Source organism: Limanda limanda, chromosome 5 (assembly GCF_963576545.1).
Source record: "Limanda limanda chromosome 5, fLimLim1.1, whole genome shotgun sequence".
Classification (NCBI taxonomy): domain Eukaryota; kingdom Metazoa; phylum Chordata; class Actinopteri; order Pleuronectiformes; family Pleuronectidae; genus Limanda; species Limanda limanda.
The window spans coordinates 494,746-514,745 of record NC_083640.1 but is presented as its reverse complement, the minus strand read 5'-3'; the positions used below and the strand labels follow the sequence as shown (position 1 = coordinate 514,745).

General features: G+C 43.3%; 4 protein-coding genes across 4 annotated transcripts in view; 3 read left to right on the top strand and 1 right to left on the bottom strand.

The window, feature by feature from the left end:
- Positions 1–2,047, top strand: part of tti2 (TELO2 interacting protein 2) — a 9,540-nt gene extending 7,493 nt beyond the window's left edge. Inside the window, exon 10 of the mRNA XM_061071737.1 lies at positions 1,172–2,047. Coding sequence (XP_060927720.1) covers positions 1,172–1,258 — 87 coding nt within the window. The 3' untranslated portion in view covers positions 1,259–2,047. The remainder of the gene's footprint in view (positions 1–1,171) is intronic.
- A 636-nt stretch (positions 2,048–2,683) lies between these two features.
- On the top strand, positions 2,684–7,769 carry LOC133001278 (UDP-glucuronosyltransferase 2A2-like). Its single transcript, XM_061070815.1, has 2 exons — positions 2,684–2,750; positions 5,096–7,769. The coding sequence occupies exon 2, from the start codon at positions 5,098–5,100 to the stop codon at positions 6,676–6,678; it is 1,581 nt and encodes a 526-aa protein (XP_060926798.1). The 5' UTR covers positions 2,684–2,750; positions 5,096–5,097; the 3' UTR covers positions 6,679–7,769.
- A 2,801-nt stretch (positions 7,770–10,570) lies between these two features.
- Positions 10,571–12,782, top strand: LOC133001279 (UDP-glucuronosyltransferase 2A2-like). The gene has a single exon (XM_061070816.1). The coding sequence runs from the start codon at positions 10,571–10,573 to the stop codon at positions 12,149–12,151; it is 1,581 nt and encodes a 526-aa protein (XP_060926799.1). The 3' UTR covers positions 12,152–12,782.
- Positions 12,783–14,470: 1,688 nt separating this feature from the next.
- Positions 14,471–20,000, bottom strand: part of c5 (complement component 5) — a 22,129-nt gene continuing 16,599 nt past the window's right edge. Inside the window, exons 32-42 of the mRNA XM_061070813.1 lie at positions 18,971–19,033; positions 18,731–18,821; positions 18,504–18,543; positions 18,133–18,235; positions 17,867–17,941; positions 16,122–16,227; positions 15,780–15,863; positions 15,608–15,697; positions 15,334–15,426; positions 15,023–15,161; positions 14,471–14,921 (exon numbers count right to left, since the gene is read on the bottom strand). Coding sequence (XP_060926796.1) covers positions 14,780–14,921; positions 15,023–15,161; positions 15,334–15,426; positions 15,608–15,697; positions 15,780–15,863; positions 16,122–16,227; positions 17,867–17,941; positions 18,133–18,235; positions 18,504–18,543; positions 18,731–18,821; positions 18,971–19,033 — 1,026 coding nt within the window. The 3' untranslated portion in view covers positions 14,471–14,779. The remainder of the gene's footprint in view (positions 14,922–15,022; positions 15,162–15,333; positions 15,427–15,607; positions 15,698–15,779; positions 15,864–16,121; positions 16,228–17,866; positions 17,942–18,132; positions 18,236–18,503; positions 18,544–18,730; positions 18,822–18,970; positions 19,034–20,000) is intronic.

Sequence of the window (20,000 nt, the reverse complement as noted above, 5' to 3'; positions counted from 1 at the left end):
CTCTCCTGTGTCTCACCTGTGTCTCTCCTGTGTCTCTCCTGTTGTCTCTCCTGTGTCTCTCATGTGTCTCTCCTGTGTCTCACCTGTCCCTCACCTGTGTCCCTCACCTGTGTCTCTCCTGTGTCTCACCTGTGTCTCACCTGTGTCTCTCCTGTGTCTCTCCTGTGTCTCACCTGTCCCTCACCTGTCCCTCACCTGTGTCTCTCCTGTGTCTCTCCTGTGTCTCACCTGTGTCTCACCTGTGTCTCTCCTGTGTCTCACCTGTGTCTCTCCTGTGTCTCACCTGTGTCTCACCTGTGTCTCTCCTGTGTCTCTCCTGTGTCTCACCTGTGTCTCTCCTGTGTCTCTCCTGTTGTCTCTCCTGTGTCTCTCCTGTTGTCTCTCCTGTGTCTCACCTGTGACTCTCCTGTGTCTCTCCTGTGTCTCTCCTGTGTCTCACCTGTGTCTCTCCTGTTGTCTCTCCTGTGTCTCTCCTGTTGTCTCACCTGTGTCTCTCCTGTGTCTCTCCTGTTGTCTCTCCTGTGTCTCTCCTGTTGTCTCTCCTGTGTCTCACCTGTGTCTCTCCTGTGTCTCACCTGTGTCTCACCTGTGTCTCTCCTGTTGTCTCTCCTGTGTCTCACCTGTGTCTCTCCTGTGTCTCACCTGTGTCTCTCCTGTGTCTCACCTGTGTCCCACCTGTTGTCTCTCCTGTGTCTCTCCTGTGTCTCACCTGTGTCTCACCTGTGTCTCTCCTGTTGTCTCTCCTGTGTCTCACCTGTGTCTCACCTGTGTCTCTCCTGTGTCTCACCTGTGTCTCTCCTGTGTCTCACCTGTGTCTCACCTGTGTCTCTCCTGTGTCTCACCTGTGTCTCTCCTGTGTCTCACCTGTGTCTCTCCTGTGTCTCACCTGTGTCTCACCTGTGTCTCACCTGTGTCTCTCCTGTGTCTCACCTGTGTCTCTCCTGTGTCTCTCCTGTTGTCTCACCTGTGTCTCTCCTGTGTCTCTCCTGTTGTCTCACCTGTGTCTCACCTGTGTCTCTCCTGTGTCTCACCTGTGTCTCTCCTGTGTCTCTCCTGTTGTCTCTCCTGTGTCTCTCCTGTTGTCTCTCCTGTGTCTCTCCTGTGTCTCTCGTGTGTCTCTCGTGTGTCTCTCGTGTGTCTCACTGTTGTCTCACCTGTGTCCCTCTCTCAGAGTGTCCTCCTGCAAGTGGACAGCAGCTGCTGCAGTCCTGAAGTACTTGGTTGCCTAGCGACTGTCACCATGACGACAGAGAGGTGATAATGATGCAGCTGGTGATGTCTCCTGACGGACATAGGACGGGGACACAGGACGGGGACACAGGATTGGACGATCAGCTGTGGTGTCACAGATGTGATGTCATCAAACCAACAGGATGTTCATTGGTCTGACATCACTTCCTGTGCTAAGTCCATGCCAACATGATGTCCGTCCCTCCGTCCGTCCCATTCTAATGAACACAATATTATACGAAGACTTTGAGGACATTTCTTCAAATTTAGCACAAATGTTGATGTAGATTTCCGAGGTCAAAGGTCAGACCTGCACTGGAGGACGAGTGGCACATGAAGGACGTTTGAATAAAAGACTCTTCAGTGAATCTTCTAGATTCTCAATTTGTTAAAATCATGATTTAAATGAACAATGAAAAGTAATCATCACACAACATCAGTATTAGACATCATAGGACACTTTCAGATGATGAACTGCTTTTAAGTACAGTTATTTATGAGAAAAGACATATTTCAGAAACCTGCCGGGTTTTAAAATCATCAGAAACTGAATTCTTGACTTCTTGACGAACAGAACAGAAGCATCGACTCTACTTTAAAAACACTTCTCCCTAAAACTGCTACACTGGAAATATTAATATTACACTTCATTTTTGGAACCTACACCAGCCTCATCATAAATTCTATGTCCATATTCTTAAATGGTCAGAATCTAACCCTTGAATTTCCCGTTTGTTTACATGATCCCACCATTGTTTTATATTAATAGAAATAAAGAAAAGGAGTGAACGCTGCCAAACTAACTGCCAGCAGACAATATTGGATATGTATTTTTTTTGTTCACATACTCGAACTACAAAACCTTTTTCAGGGCCTGAATGATAACCAGGGCCTGAGCACGGATGGGGCGAGTCACCGATTTGAAAGGAATGTGTTTTATTCCTCAGTGAAAATGCCCGAGGGCCTTGGACCATCGGCGCTGGAACATACACAAACCTTCAGAATAACAAGGTTCAGTAATAAGGGGGCGTGACTTTGCCCAGATGTGGCCCTTGGTCCACTCCTGTTTGCAAAGTCTTGATTACATAACGACATTCAACCTAAATCACAATGACTTGACACAAGTTAAACATTACATTATCTAAGTGTGTGCAAGGTACCAGCCTACTTGCATTCCACTGTGTCTCTACACATAGACTTTGCTTCACTGCAACTTGAAACTACTCGAAACTTGAAACTACTTGAAATGTGATCGGTGCTTGTTCCATCAGAGACGTCCAAACAAAAAGAATAAATCAAACAAAGTCTGAGTTTCTTCTCACATATCTTTGTACCACATGAACCTGTAAAGACTTTATCTACAACTCCAGCTCAGAGTTCAACACGTGAGCCGCTGCCGGGTTCAGGTTACACAACTTTACTGCTGCTCCTGCTGCCGCTATATAGCAACCCCCCCCCCCCGACTCCAACAGTCTGTCGTCTGCCGTGAAGGAGCCCGGCTGCACAAACCACCGCTCTCAGTAAGTGCTTCACAGATATGCATGGGGTTTTGATCTAAAGCAGATGTTTCAGAACTGTTTCCGCAGTATTGCTGTTGTTTTTGTGAGAGGAGTTTCAGCCTCAGGTCCATGTCTGCACACGTCTGCTCCTCCAACAACATCTCACACTGAGGAACCTCACACACATCTGTGCTCAGTCCTCACACCGATCCACTGAGTGCACAGATGAAAGTTTGGATTCAGATATTTAAAGTGACAGGAGACTGGTTCAATCAGGATCAGAGCAGCTCATGTAGAGAAGCCGAGGCCGCTGACTCCTTTCAATCTGCTTCTGTAGAATCATTTCTGTACAAATGCTGTTTAAATAATTTGGTTATTTGATTAATGTTTGGATCATAAAACAGGTTCTGTCAGTAATGTCCTGCTCCTGCCTGTGTCTGTATCATTCTCACTGTTCACTGCCATCTCCAAACATCACATAAGATCTAACCAGGGGCAGCTGGCCAGCAGGGGGCGCTAGGGCGCTGCCCAACCACTTAACATGAGGAAGAATCACGGAGACATTCATTTTATAAAGGATTTGAAAAATTCTATTCGTTTTGATTAGTGCTGAGACTGAGGATCTGGACAGGAAGTCACTGGTGCTGGTTTGATTCCTCAGTTCATCAGACTCATTGAATCATCATGAACTGACTCGTCCACATGTTCAACACGTGACCCTCACACTCAGGACTCAGTGTTAAAACCAGACCTGATCCGGGTCAGAACCAGACACGTGACCGGAAGTCACCTGAATCCTCCAGATAAAACAGGAACTGTGAACGAGAACCAGTTCATCTTCATCTGCATGAACTGAACTGGGAACCGGTTCTCTTTACATTACATTTCATTTAGCTGACGCTTTTATCCAAAGCCACTTACAGTAAGTGCATCAACCATGAAGGTACAAACCCAGAACAACTAGAACCAAGGAAGTAGGATTTCTTCAAAATAAAGCTAAACTACAAAGTGCTGTAAGTAAGTGACATTTAAGTGCTACTAACGTGTTACTTTAAACTTGTATTCAAGGTATAGTCGGATATTTTAAGTGAACTGGCTCAACACTGCTTCTGCGGATGGACTCAGATTCAGATTTTACATTCACATTTAAATGGGTAAAGGTTTGGTTGTTGGTTTGATTTAAAAAAGAAAAGAAAAAAGTTTTATTCAAACCTATATTTGCATCAAAAACAAAAAGAGCAAAGGTTAAGATCCCCTCATCCTGTGTTTGCTCAGAGGCAAAGAGACACACACATTTAATTATAGGTGTGGTATGTTTTAGTTTGATTTAATTTTTAAATCTTAAGAACTGTCATTTGGACTTTAATACAAATGTAAAATGTATATATCCACATTCTGTCCTTTATCTTTCTTTTCCCACAATAATATTCAGACAAAATGGGATTTTTTGGGGGAATTTAGAAATGGTGATTGATCTGATTAAAAATGTTAATCGTTTGACAGCCCTAGTTTTAATATGAAATGTAAACGATAAGTATTATATATTTAGTGTTAAAAGGAAGATTAAAAGATACAAAATATTCTACGTTCTCTAAATAGTGACGTGATGAATTTCTGCTGGGGGGGAGGGGCTTTTCAGTTGAAGTTGTCACATTCACGTTCATTCAAACCTTACAAGGGTCAAGTGGGCGGAGCTACATGCGGTTAACAAAGGACAAAGAATTCGGAGTAAGTGACAAATGGGGACAGAAACTTCGTAAGACAGAGGAAGACAATGTCCCAGATCGTTTTCGAGATCATTTGGACGTTCTGTACATCCAGCTCCAGAAGCAGTGACTCCACCCGGTCTGCGAAGAAATCAGGTAAATTAATACCTATGTTCTGTTCTTATTGTAATATTGCTGATATTGTGTTAATATATAAATACAGACCATTTAATGTTTATGATTCTTGTACAACTGAAGTAATACAACATTTCTGGATAATTGAACAAGCAACTAAAAATGAGCTTTTCCCTTCTGGCTCCGTGGAGTAGGGAGAGGGGGGGGGGTCCCAGGCTCGAGGCCTGGGCCAGATACAGTGATAATATCTACATATATTCATACGACTACATATATTCATACGACTTTGTACTTTGTACCATACTATATTATACTATCTCCGTATTGTATTAAAATGGTGCATTTGTTTTTTTAGGTTTGGCCACCACCTACAGGACACCTCAGGGACTGCAGCTCTGCTGAAGATCCTCACCTCTGAACTCCTCGGGAGCCTCAGTAGAACATCAGTGTCACGTTAGAAGTGGAAACCTTGGTTAAGAAGGACCATCTAACATCCTCATGTGTCTTGTCTGGATTCCTTTTCAGAGATGTTCCAAACCAGCCTGGTGTCCCTCACAGTGCTGCTGTGCTCGGCCCTCTGGGTCGATGGAGGGAAGGTCCTGGTGTTCCCCTTAGATGGAAGCCACTGGATCAACATGAAGGTCATCATCGAGGAGCTTCACTCCAGAGGGCATGAGGTCACAGTCCTGCGGCCCTTCAACACCTGGTACATCAAGCAAGAGTCTCCCCACTACAAGTCCATCACTATCGAAACCTCAGCTGGTTTTGATGAGGAAAACTTGGGCTCATTAATATCCTCAATGGTGAACATGCGTCTGGAAGGTGGATCACTTTGGAAATACATATCTCTGCAGCACAAAAAATTTAACGCGTTGTATTTCATACATAAGCATACACTTGAGATGGTGGAGGAGATGTTCCAGGACACCAAACTGATGCAGAGCCTTCACGATGCCAACTATGATTTGGTTCTGACAGATCCTGCTGTTGGTGGAGGGGTGCTTCTGGGTCACCGCTTGGGTCTTCCACTTGTCTTCAATGTGAGGTGGACCATTCAGGGTGAGGGACATCAGGCAATAGCACCATCCCCAGTCTCATATGTCCCGATACAAGAGTCAGAGCTGACTGACAAGATGACCTTCAACCAGAGGGTCAAGAACGTCTTCTTCTACTTATTTACACGTTTTCAAGTTTGGTACACTGTGGATTCAAACTACAAACCTTTTGTCCAGCGTCACTTCGGCAGTGACGTACATTACATGGAGCTGTTCCAAGCGGCAGATATCTGGCTGATGAGGAACGATTTTACCTTTGAGTTCCCAAGACCCACGATGCCGAACATCATCTACATGTCGGGGTTTCAGTGCAAACCCTCCAAGCCTCTGTCCAAGGAACTGGAGGAGTTTGTCCAGAGCTCTGGTGAACATGGGGTCATCGTGATGACGTTGGGAACCCTGGTGGCAAACCTTCCAGAGGACGTCACTGACCACATCGCAGCAGCTTTTGCCCAACTTCCTCAGAAGGTGATCTGGAGGCACAAAGGAAGAAGGCCGTCCACTCTTGGGAACAACACCTTACTCTTAGACTGGCTGCCTCAGAACGACCTCCTGGGTCACCCCAAGACCAGACTGTTTGTGGCCCATGGAGGAACCAATGGAATCCAGGAGGCCGTCTACCACGGCGTCCCCCTGGTGGGCCTGCCTCTACTGTTTGATCAGCCTGACAACTTCTTCAAGATGAAAGTAAGAGGTGTGGCCAAAGTCATGGACATTGCAACTGTGAACAGGGAGAACTTCTTGGAGGCGCTGGAGGAGGTTCTCCATGAACCGAGCTACAGGGAGAACATGAGGAAGCTGTCCAACCTGCAGAGAGATCAGCCCATCAAACCCATGGACCGTGCCATGTTCTGGATCGAGTTCGTCATGAGGCACAAGGGGGCGCCGCACCTCAGGACAGACTCTTATAAGATGTCCATGGTCCAGTACTACTCCATCGATGTCATTGCCTGTCTGCTGGCCGTTGGTTTGGCAGCATTCACTCTCTTTATTGCTGTCATCAAGTTTTTGTGTTGCAGAGTGTTTTACAGAAGCAAAGTAAAACATGAATGAGTGTGCTGCAATATTTCACAATTTTACAATCTGAATTTTGATTCATGAAAACGATTCTAAATCTTTCACTAGTCAACTGTGGCCACTGCCAACAGCCAACAGCTCCTTTACCTTTATATACTTATTCATTATTAATGTTTGATTCAAATAGAACTGTTCTGATCAACGCGTTGGATTCTCTAAGCATTTATATATAAGAGTCCACTGCGAGTGAGTAGCTGCCACTCAACACAATCACGACTGGTTGTTGTCCTGGCTCCTAAACGCTGGAACGAGCTCCACATGGACATGAGGACAGAAAGTCCACACGTCGTCCTCCGCAGACTAAGGACACATCTCTTCACTCTTTACCTTTGTTAAGAAGATTATGTCTAATAACCATCTTAAACTCTAGTGTTTATATATAAAAAGCAAAAAAATTCCTCCTGCAGAGAAATTTAGAATGTGTGCCTAGTCCTCGAGACATTTATAAAAGCTGCAGGTTTATAACATGATCCAGGTTGGAGAGAGAGAGACCGTGGGTGAGAGAGAGAGACAGATCCAATCAGCCAGCAATTCAACTAACTAAAATTGTAACGAATGCAAAGGCTAAAGATGAATCCGACTGTCCATCGACTACAGACTGTCCACAGACTGTCCACAGACAGACTGTCCACAGACTGTCCACAGACTGTCCACAGACTGTCCACAGACTGTCTACAGACTGCCATGTGGCGGCTCAGTACTCGTCCTCTGTACGTCTTCGCCTTCTGAGAACGTCCTGCTGCTTGAATCGTAACATCAAAGACATCAAAGGAATCTGTCCTGGCTGAACACGCTGGAGAATAGAAAGCTACACTCTAGCAAAGCCCCTGAACAATGTGCGATTATTCATAAACTATAATTCCTATTTGTGAAATAAAAACACTGTGAGCATCCCAAGACTTTGTCGAACAAATAGATATATTTTTTAATGGTAAGAGTAAAACAATTTGACAGTGGGAGTAAATTTGAAAAGTTTGGCTTCTTCCAGAAAATTCCTCTCAAAATGAACATTGGACCCATAGGGGAAGAGACAGCTCTTTGCTCTTCTGCAGTCCCAGAACAACTTGTTGTTTGTATGAAATATGCATACAGACAAATGTTCAGATCTGATATATTTCATAGTGACATTTCTGCCAAGCTAACACCTTTTCCTATGTTTTGGTCTAAAAATCAAGTATGAAAACCTCCATTTGTTACTTTGAGAGAAGTTAAGACGGAACATCTGTCCTGCTCCATCTCACTCTAAATGGGCGAGAGACCTTGACTCCTATTCATTTAGTTTGGGCTGTTTTGGGCAATTTTAGAATAAAAAAAATGAAATGCACTGATATATGGCAGCTACATGTAGCTCGTGTAGCTGGGCTTTTGAAGCTAATTGCACTTGCATGATTCTTGCTGCTCCTGGTTTGTTCCCTCATGGTTGAATGAAATTATTGTAATTTACTTTGGATAAAAGTGACTTAAGATGATATGTAATGTATTTTCCATGTACACCCACTGATTTTTATGCGCTTAATGTACGATCAAACACATTCAAACATGGTAACAGGCTTCTGTCTTATGAGGAATCGCTCAATATAATTTTACACTTTAAAATGTCCTTCAATGCTTTTTGTACAATGACCAACAATACAAATGATTGTCAAATGTTTTAAAATAAAAGATGCCTAAAATATCTGAAAAATAAATAAAGCATAACAGTCGAACTCAGTTCAATTCTTGACAAACTGTGATTTTATTACTTTTACATTTTCAGACCTTTCAATGATCTAAGGAATTTATTATAATGTACTTCTATTTCTTTAAATACACATTGAACAAGAGAACAAACAGTCAAGACGTGCAGTAGCAGAAGTAGTAGAAGAAAACCATTGGTTGAGTAGAACTACAAGGAGTACAAGAAGTATTAGTAGTATCAGTGGCAGTACACAGGTGTTTGCTTTGTCGAGCACAGTTAAAATTGTTGTGCAATAATGGTTAGGAGTGATACCATAAGATGGTGTGCCTTTAGACAGTCAATTAATTTGTTTATCAAAATAGAATATATAACATTAATATTTAACATATTAATATTAAATCATAACTTTGGTTTGTTAAAGTTCTCTCGGGGCACCACCCTTCACAGAAGGGAAACGATAGCCAATTTATTGATTAAGATCAGTCTCATTTAGATCTAGTTCCCTTAGAAATCTCAATATTTACTATAAACGATTATATAATGAACAGTGAAGGTTTATAGAGTTCTTGACAGTGTAGAGGTTGGCAAAATTCACTTATGCAACATTAATGAAAGAACATTTGTGAAACAAAAACATTTATTATGAATATAATAAAGTATAAAAAACATAAATTACTAAACAAAACGTAATAGCTAAACCAAGCGGTGCATGTGAGTGTGTGTGTGTATGTAAAGTAGGGTTCTTGCAAGATGGTGGCTGGCCACAGTTCACATCTTGATTAGCATGCTTTCAAAATGGTGGTTTGGTCCACTAAGGTTAACAGCCCCCCCCCCCCCTCTTCAGAAATGGTTCTATGACATTTAGCGGGGGTCTGAGCTAATGAGGTGAGGAGATATGCAAGCGTCTGTGTGAATGGTAATCAGAATATGGAAGAGTCTGTGTAGAGTGTAACTAACTTTAACTCTCATTGAACTTGTACCCACAATAACACAACACTTATCAGATTTATAAACACCACACAGAATCAAATCAACAGTCTTGCTTAGTCTAGTATAATCATTAAGCCCAGTATGTTACCAGTCCTTGGAAAGGGAGAAAGTTGTTTTGCAGTTCGCCGTTCGTCCTGGTTTTGTGTGACGTCTCCGGTTGGTCGTAAGGTTTCTGTTCTCGCGGTTCTGTTGAGCTGTGATGTTCCGTTGCTTGTTCGAAGTCCTTACCTGCAGGACATCGAGTCGCTGCTAGGAGTTGGTAGAAGCTTGAGATGCGAGAAGGTTTACTTGAAGAGAAGAGTTGGAAACTGCACCTCTGACCTCCGGTTGTTGGTCGGGAAGAGAAGAGTTGCTGGAGCAGCCCGGCCCCCCCCCCTCGAAGATGCAGGAGAGACGGCTGGCCTCTTGCTGTCCTTGGTGTGGTAGATGGAAAGAGAATAGAATTGGGGGAGACGTTCCCTTATATTGGCCCGATGACCTCACAGGTCATGGGCCAGAGTGACCAATTGGAGTTGACTCTGGCTTTTTGACACCTCTGGGCATCCTGGGAGAAGAATGAAACCTGTTGCTCCCTGGGAGACTGAGTTCCTTCCTTTCTCAAGACAAAGAGAACATGTTGCACCTTGGGAGATTGAGTTCACTTCAGAACATGCGGCATGCTTGTTTCAAGTTTTGTCCACACATGTAGGCCGAGAAAGAGGTCACGTGGTTCCACAAAGACATTGCCCAACAAAAGCCACAGAAGGTATTTTAGATTCAAGATTCAAGGGAGCAAACAAACAAACAGTCATCCTAAAAGACACAATAGTAACACTTTAAAAGTCTTTATGAAAAAGATATAATAAAAGACCAGTTATATGCTAAAAATTGCAATTAAATAACCAAGTTTAATTATTATAAATCATCTTATATCTTAATGAAATAAACTGTGAAATAACGATTGAAAAGTCATTTCAAATCTTCTGATTAACAAGTGAACAACATTTCTCTCCGTTACGTAACCCTTCCTAATATCAAATAATACATTCCTATTATTTATGAATTAATACGTTGATATCTGCCTCCACACATCGGAGACGTGCTCACAGTCAGCACTTAGCAGTCAGATGTTTGAGCTGATGCATTGTGTTGAAGTGGAAACCTTGGTTAAGAAGGACCATCTAACATCCTCATGTGTCTTGTCTGGATTCCTTTTCAGAGATGTTCCAAACCAGCCTGGTGTCCCTCACAGTGCTGCTGTGCTCGGCCCTCTGGGTCGATGGAGGGAAGGTCCTGGTGTTCCCTGTAGATGGAAGCCACTGGATCAACATGAAGGTCATCATCGAGGAGCTTCACTCCAGAGGGCATGAGGTCACAGTCCTGCGGTCGTTCGACTCCTGGTACATCAAGCAAGAGTCTCCCCACTACAAGTCCATCACTCTTAATTCCTCAGCTGGTTTCGATGAGGAAAGCTTTGGCTTATTTGTAACCGAAACGCTGAAGATGCGGCGGGAAGGTTTATCACTTTGGAATTTCATATCTCTGCGATTTGGAATGTTAAACGCATTCTATTACATGCATCAGAAGCTGCTTTGGATGGTGGAGGAGATGTTCCAGGACACTAAACTGATGCAGAGCCTTCACGATGCCAACTATGATTTGGTTCTGACAGATCCTGCTGTTGGTGGAGGGGTGCTTCTGGGTCACCGCTTGGGTCTTCCACTTGTCTTCAATGTGAGGTGGACCATTCAGGGTGAGGGACATCAGATAATAGCACCATCCCCAGTCTCATATGTCCCAATACCAGAGTCAGAGCTGACTGACAAGATGACCTTCAACCAGAGGGTCAAGAACTTCCTCTTCTACTTATTTACACGTTTTCAAGTTTGGTACACTGTGGATTCAAACTACAAACCTTTTGTCCAGCGTCACTTCGGCAGTGACGTACATTACATGGAGCTGTTCCAAGCGGCAGATATCTGGCTGATGAGGATCGATTTTACCTTTGAGTTCCCAAGACCCACGATGCCGAACATCATCTACATGTCGGGGTTTCAGTGCAAACCCTCCAAGCCTCTGTCCAAGGAACTGGAGGAGTTTGTCCAGAGCTCTGGTGAACATGGGGTCATCGTGATGACGTTGGGAACCCTGGTGGCAAACCTTCCAGAGGACGTCACTGACCACATCGCAGCAGCTTTTGCCCAACTTCCTCAGAAGGTGATCTGGAGGCACAAAGGAAGAAGGCCGTCCACTCTTGGGAACAACACCTTACTCTTAGACTGGCTGCCTCAGAACGACCTCCTGGGTCACCCCAAGACCAGACTGTTTGTGGCCCATGGAGGAACCAATGGAATCCAGGAGGCCGTCTACCACGGCGTCCCCCTGGTGGGCCTGCCTCTCATGTTTGATCAGCCTGACAACTTCTTCAAGATGAAAGTAAGAGGTGTGGCCAAAGTCATGGACATTGCAACTGTGAACAGGGAGAACTTCTTGGAGGCGCTGGAGGAGGTTCTCCATGAACCGAGCTACAAAGAGAACATGAGGAAGCTGTCCAACCTGCAGAGAGATCAGCCCATCAAACCCATGGACCATGCCATGTTCTGGATCGAGTTCGTCATGAGGCACAAGGGGGCGCCGCACCTCAGGACAGACTCTTATAAGATGTCCATGGTCCAGTACTACTCCATCGATGTCATTGCCTGTCTGCTGGCCGTTGGTTTGGCAGCATTCACTCTCTTTATTGCTGTCATCAAGTTTTTGTGTTGCAGAGTGTTTTACAGAAGCAAAGTCAAAAATGAATGAGTGTGCTGCAATATTTCACAATTTTACAATCTGAATTTTGATTCATGAAAATGATTCTAAATCGTTCACTAGTCAACTGTGGCCACTGCCAACGGCCAACAGCTCCTTTACCTTTATATACTTATTCATTATTAATGTTTGATTCAAATAAAACTGCTGATCAACACGTTGGATTCTCTCAGCATTTATATATAAGAGTCCACTGCGAGACAATGCTGCAAAATGTATGTGAAGAGATTTTACTTTGTAAACTGTAATGAATTTGGACTCATGATACAGAGACTTTCACTGGTGTGACCTTCTTACTGTCTCTATGCTGGAGGTCACATGTTGGGAGACATCATCTTCAGAGAATCAAAAAGTTCTCTCAGAGCTTCACTTTCCATGCAGACCACACAGATGTTTATGAGCTTAATGAATGAATTATTTGTGTTTTTACTTCATTTTTTATGGCAGAATCCCCTCGAGCGTCACAAACCAATAAGGTCCCGGGCTTCTGCCAGATGAGGAATCGCTCACAGTCATTTTTAACTTTAAAATGTCTTTCAATGCTTTTTGTACAATGACGAATGATACTAATGATTGTCAAATGTTTTAAAATAAAAGACTTTTGAGATATTTTCAAAACATACATTGGTATGTAATCGTTCATTCTTGACAATCAGATTATTTGAGTAGTATGTTTGAAGGATCTAAGGAATCTATGATAAGGTTTTGCTGTTTCTTTAGACCACGACATGAATCACTGCCTCAATGTGTCATAACCAGTTATATTGTGGAAATATCATCAGGATTCTGCATCAACTTAGATGTTTTTGTTTGGTCCATGTTCTAACTGCTAACATGGAGGAGGAGGGGTTTCTGAACCATACTGCAGCTGGACACCAGGGGGTGATAGAGATGCTTTGGCTTCACTTTTTGGAACCCTCTTTATTTACAGTCGATGAAAACAAACTGTCAAACGACTCACACTCACCGACTGACCAGGCCGTGCTGCAGATAGAGAGGAGCGGGGGGTGGAGCCTGACTGAGAGCTAGAGGACACGCCCACCAACACCCTGCCACCTGCATTTACAGTTTATGTGACTAATTTACATTTTTAAGAATTATTTAAGAAAGGAATGCAGAGAAGTAGTTGGTAGTTTAAGTGATATTGAAACTTCTTCGATATAAACTCTTCTGTGATTAAATGAAGGACGGTGGAGCTTCACACATTAATATCTGATGTGGAGATAAATAATGTTCAATATGAATAAACATTTATAACACAAAGGCAGATTTTACTGAGAGACGAAAACACAAGCTTCAGACGAATCTGCCCGAATGAGATGTTGGTAAAGATTCAGACAGCGTATATAATAATATTATATTATAATATGACACCAGCTAATATTGAACAACAATTCCAGCCAGGTTTAAATGTGATTCATAAAACACTGCTTATAATTATATATAATAATTATTTCTCCTTTATTCACTTCATCATTTTTTCAGTCATTTTGTATGGTTACATTTCTTAAAAACTAACCTGAATATATTATAAATCATAGAATTAAAATGAATGAATAAACAAAGTTCTGCAAGTTCAGGCTGTGATTGATTGGATATGAAAAGAATCATTACTGAAAGAAAAGAATCACATTATAAAATAATCTTGGTTACACTCATCTTTTTATTTCTTCTTCTTCTTCTTCTTCTTCTTCTTCTTCTTCTTCTTCTTCTTCTTCTTCTTCTTCTTCTTCTTCTTCTTCTTCTTCTTATTATTATTATTAGTGTAGTGAGCCCTCTTCCTGTAGCCTGTTAACCTTGTGTACTATCGCCCAGTAGTAGTAGTAATAGTAATAGTAGAAGTAATAGTAGTAGTAGTATTAAGTAATAATATTATTATTAAGTGTCTGTAACAGGAAACCTATGTTTACAAACTGAATAAAAATACTTGAGTAGAACTACCTAAACGTTACACCATGAGTACATGTACTTTGTTACTTACCAGGTGAGTAAAGCACTGGTTTAGATTAGTTGCTAGTAAGTAACCAGCTGGTCTAACTGATCGAGCCACACGTTCATTTTCTGCATATCGCCATAGAAACCACTGTCACTTAGAACCCGGGTAGCTCCGGCACCTTTAACCGACAGAGACCAAACGGTGGTTTGAACTTTACCATAAACATGTTGAGTCATGATCACGTTTGTCCCTGTTTCATCACAGTGTGAATCCTGTGAACTGAACCTGTATGAAAACATCTGAGGAGTCCTCTCTCTCTTCAGAGCTGCACTCACTCATTCATTCATTTTGATTTGATGTTGAATCACATTGACTTAAAGATCTCAGACACATTTTAATGTAACAAGAAACTCATAAAAATCATCAGATATTGAAGCTTTAAAATCTGTTTGTTCCATTTACACACAGGTTTTTATATTGTTATACATAAAACATAGTTTGTTATAGATGCAAATGTTTTATTATCAGCTAAACTTTAAAATCACTTTTCTGCATCAAGAACATATTTCTTATTTTTTCCTGGTTAAACTGACGTGAAAATAGAAGTGGCTGAGGCCTGTGTTCTCCCTAATGACCAGCAGGCGGCGACTCCATCTGTTGCCAAAAGAAGTCCTTTTCTCTAGTTACGATGCGTCAGGACAGGAGGACAACTGCAGCTCCAGAGCAAAGTCCTCCAGCTGGGACACGTAGTCCAAACAGGAGGGAGAACTACAATCTGTTGGCCATAGCTCCACCACCGTGTCCGAGTCCAGAGGGAGACGATACCTGTGGGACGGGAGACGGGAAATGTTGGACATGAGACGGGAGACGGGAGATGTTGGACATGAGACGTAAGGTGCAGCTGAGAGAGAGTGAGAGACACTGACCTGAGGCCGTGGCTGAGCGTGACCTCTGACCCTCTGGCTCCCGTCACCAGGTACTGTTTGTGGCTGTGAACGTCCACATGGCTGCAGGTGATCTTTTTTACCAGCTCCACCTCTGTACCTGAACTCACCGCCTCAAACGCTACAATAATACACACACGCACACACACACACACACACACACACACACACACACACACACACACACACACACACGCACACACACACAGAGCACAGAAGGTTCAGTTATATTCCAGGCTCATGTGAAGTCCCTGTGTGAGTCGGGTCATCTTTGAGTCCAGGTGGACGTTCACCTTTATCTGTGTTCTTCAGGACTTCCACCACGGAGGCTGTGAAGGTCATGAAGTCGCCGTCGGCTGCTGACGACTTCACCGTCACCTTGAACGCTGCGGAGAGGAAACGGATTGTGTCACATGGTTTGAACTCAAGCTGCAGCGATGAGAACCAACATGAAGCAAACGTTTTAAACCTAAGATACTTTGTCCCTCGGGTCATACTCGACTTGGAAATGATTAACATATGAACATATAAACTCTTCATGTCAGCTGACAGGTGTGATGATGTCACCGTATCTGACGTGCGGTCGACAGGTCTCCTCTGTGCGTTTGGCCGTCGTCAGCGTCACGTCCACGTTTCCCCTGTAGGTGGCGCAGGCAGCTGCGTAACGACAGAACACGTGTTTCATTATTTTGAGTAACATATTCTCCATTTGATTCGATCCGAGGTGCAGTGCTGTTACCTGTCATGCACTGACACTCTTCGCCCACACAGAGGCGCTGCAGCTTTTGCTCCTGGTAGGAGAAGAGTTTGCTGCACATGCTGCCTGCAGGAGAAAACAGTTCACTGGTAATCTATTACTTTAAAGTCTAATGAGCAGAATAAACATTTATCTAAATATAAGCTTTACTCTAAAAACTCCATCATGAACAATCTGCACAAAACATTTGGCTTCATTATTCTGACAGTGAAAGAAATAAAAGAGTTTATATCATTTAATTAGTAAGTTAAGGTAAGAAAACAGATTCACTGGCTCAGGTCTGATAAAAACTACAAATCCCTTCAACAGGAAGCTGTCACTCACCTTTGTCCTGAGGCTCGTAGACACTGAGCACAGACTCACTGGCTCCGCCCACTCTGAAACTGGTTCTGATCCGAAAACCAACGCACAGGAAGACGTCCGAGGGAACCTACCAATCACATGATCCTCTTCATATACAGTCAGTGATTGTGTTTGTATACAGTCTGTGATTGTGTTTGTATACAGTCAGTGATTGTGTTTGTATACAGTCAGTGATTGTGTTTGTATACAGTCTGTGATTGTGTTTGTATACAGCCTGTGATTGTGTTTGTATACAGTCAGTGATTGTGTTTGTATACAGTCTGTAATTGTGTTTATACACAGTCTGTGATGTGTTAGTATCATAGACTGTATATATAAAGGTTCATATATAGTCAGTTATTGTGTTTGTATACAGTGTGTGATTGTGTTTGTGTACAGCCTGTGATTGTGTTTTTACACAGTCAGTGATTGTGTTTATATACAGTCTGTAATTGTGTTTATATACAGTGTGTGATCGTGTTTGTACACAGTGAGTGATTGTGTTTGTGTACAGCCTGTGATTGTGCTAGTATACAGTCAGTGATTGTGTTTATATACAGTCTGTGATTGTGTTTGTATACAGTCTGTGATTGTGTTTGTATACAGTCTGTAATTGTGTTTGTATACAGCCTGTGATTGTGTTTGTATACAGTCAGTGATTGTGTTTGTATACAGTCAGTGATTGTGTTTGTATACAGTCTGTAATTGTGTTTATACACAGTCTGTGATGTGTTAGTATCATAGACTGTATATATAAAGGTTAATATATAGTCAGTTATTGTGTTTGTATACAGTGTGTGATTGTGTTTGTGTACAGCCTGGGATTGTGTTTTTACACAGTCAGTGATTGTGTTTATATACAGTCTGTAATTGTGTTTATATACAGTGTGTGATCGTGTTTGTACACAGTGAGTGATTGTGTTTGTGTACAGCCTGTGATTGTGTTTTTACACAGTCAGTGATTGTGTTTATATACAGTCTGTAATTGTGTTTATATACAGTGTGTGATTGTGTTTGTACACAGTGAGTGATTGTGTTTGTGTACAGCCTGTGATTGTGTTTGTACACAGTCTGTGATTGTGTTTGTATACAGTCAGTGATTGTGTTTGTACACAGTCAGTGATTCTGTTTGTATACAGTCTGTAATTGTGTTTACATACAGTGTGTGATTGTGTTTGTACACAGTGAGTGATTGTGTTTGTGTACAGCCTGTGATTGTGTTAGTATACAGTCAGTGATTGTGTTTGTATACAGTCAGTGATTGTGTTTGTATACAGTCAGTGATTGTGTTTGTACACAGTCAGTGATTGTGTTTGTACACAGTCAGTGATTGTGTTTGTATACAGTCAGTGATTGTGTTTGTATACAGTCAGTGATTGTGTTTGTATACAGTCAGTGATTGTGTTTGTATACAGTCAGTGATTGTGTTTGTACACAGTCAGTGATTGTGTTTGTATACAGTCTGTTATTGTGTTTGTATACAGTCAGTGATTGTGTTTGTACACAGTGTGTGATTGTGTTTGTACACAGTCAGTGATTGTGTTTGTACACAGACTGTGATTGTGTTTGTACACAGTCAGTGATTGTGTTTGTATACAGTCGGTGATTGTGTTTGTATACAGTTAGTGATTGTGTTTGTATACAGTCAGTGATTGTGTTTGTACACAGTCAGTGATTGTGTTTGTATACAGTCAGTGATTGTGTTTGTACACAGTGTGTGTACTCACTGAGTCCATCTGAATGACCACAGTGTTTCCTTGCAGCTCGTAGTGGGAGATCAGTGGCTCGTCAGCGTCTCTGAACTGTAGAACATTTTATTATTATATAAATTATACATTTATTTTATAAGAGTCAAGTATAGCTAGACTCCGCCCACGTAGGTGATGACGACAGTGGGTGTGTTTTGTGTTTAGTCTCTAAACTACAACGTGAAACCAGAAGGAACAAATCAGGAGAAACAACAAACACATGAAGCTTCAGAGAGGAGAGTCACCTGTCTCAGGTCGTCAAGGTAACCGTCCACACCGGTCGGCAGCTGGATCCTCATCACCGTCAGACTGGACTCAGTGTGAACCTCGTTAGGAAGGGGTTTATACCTGTAACACAGACACACACACACACACACACACACACACACAGACACACACACACACACACACACACACACACACACACACACACACACACACACACACACAATGAACTTTGCAATGCTCAAACAAATAACATTTAAACACACATACTAACAACCATCCTTCAAGCATCAGAGGATTCTATCTTCTCTGGATTGTCTCACATCCCGGTATCTTTGTTTTTTTTAGAGATTCATTCATGAAGATCAAACTCTCGATTCAGTTTTCTTACTTTGCGCAGGCGACCAGGTGAGGATGACTCATGCTGGGCTCTGAGGAGGAGAAGAACAAGGTGGGGACATGAGGACAGATGAGGAACAGGGTCAGACTGGTTCTCAGACTGGTTCTCAGACTGGTTCTCAGACTGGTTCTCAGACTGGTTCTCAGACTGGTTCTCAGACTGGTTCTCAGACTGGTTCTCAGACTGGTTCTCAGACTGGTTCTCAGACTGGTACCAACCTCCGGAGACGCCTTGGCCAACCATCTCCACGGTAACATCGAAGTTACACGCCTGCGTGGACGAGCTGGTCTCGTAATAAACCGTCTTCAGCTGCAAGCATCAAAGTTTCAGACATTAACTTCAACTTGATGGTTTCAGGTCGAACTTTCACTCGTCAAAGTTACAAACATAAGATTCAAGTTGTAAACATGAATCAAAGTTTCAGACGTAAAGGGAAAGAAAAGTTAAACCACACCCACCTTCACATTAGACACACCCCGCCCATAACCTGTGCTCACAGTGATGTCATCATCCTCCGTCACCTGAGAGAACAAACTGTTACTGCAGAGTCCAGTGTCTCACTGCACCTGTCTCACTGCAGCTGTCTCACTGCACCGGTCCCTGTCTCACTGCACCTGTCTCACTGCAGCTGTCTCACTGCACCTGTCTCACTGCAGGTGTCTCACTGCAGGTGTCTCACTGCACCTGTCTCACTGCACCTGTCTCACTGCACCTGTCTCACTGCACCGGTCCCTGTCTCACTGCACCTGTCTCACTGCAGCTGTCTCACTGCACCTGTCTCACTGCACCAGTCTCACTGCACCTGTCTCACTGCACCTGTCTCACTGCACCTGTCTCACTGCACCTGTCTCACTGCAGCTGTCTCACTGCACCTGTCTCACTGCAGCTGTCTCACTGCACCGGTCCCTGTCTCACTGCACCTGTCTCACTGCAGCTGTCTCACTGCACCTGTCTCACTGCACCGGTCTCTGTCTCACTGCACCGGTCCCTGTCTCACTGCACCTGTCTCACTGCACCGGTCTCTGTCTCACTGCACCTGTCTCACTGCACCTGTCTCACTGCACCAGTCTCACTGCACCTGTCTCACTGCACCTGTCTCACTGCACCTGTCTCACTGCACCTGTCTCACTGCAGCTGTCTCACTGCACCTGTCTCACTGCACCTGTCTCACTGCACCTGTCTCACTGCACCTGTCTCACTGCAGCTGTCTCACTGCACCTGTCTCACTGCACCTGTCTCACTGCACCTGTCTCACTGCACCGGTCTCTGTCTCACTGCACCAGTCTCACTGCACCTGTCTCACTGCACCTGTCTCACTGCACCTGTCTCACTGCACCTGTCTCACTGCACCGGTCCCTGTCTCACTGCACCTGTCTCACTGCACCTGTCTCACTGCAGCTGTCTCACTGCACCTGTCTCACTGCACCTGTCTCACTGCACCTGTCTCACTGCACCGGTCTCTGTCTCACTGCACCTGTCTCACTGCAC

What these genes read in the sequence shown, in the direction of transcription:
- LOC133001278 (XM_061070815.1), top strand. Translation starts at nt 5,098, where the DNA reads ATGTTCCAAACCAGCCTGGTGTCCCTCACAGTGCTGCTGTGCTCGGCC.
- LOC133001279 (XM_061070816.1), top strand. Translation starts at nt 10,571, where the DNA reads ATGTTCCAAACCAGCCTGGTGTCCCTCACAGTGCTGCTGTGCTCGGCC.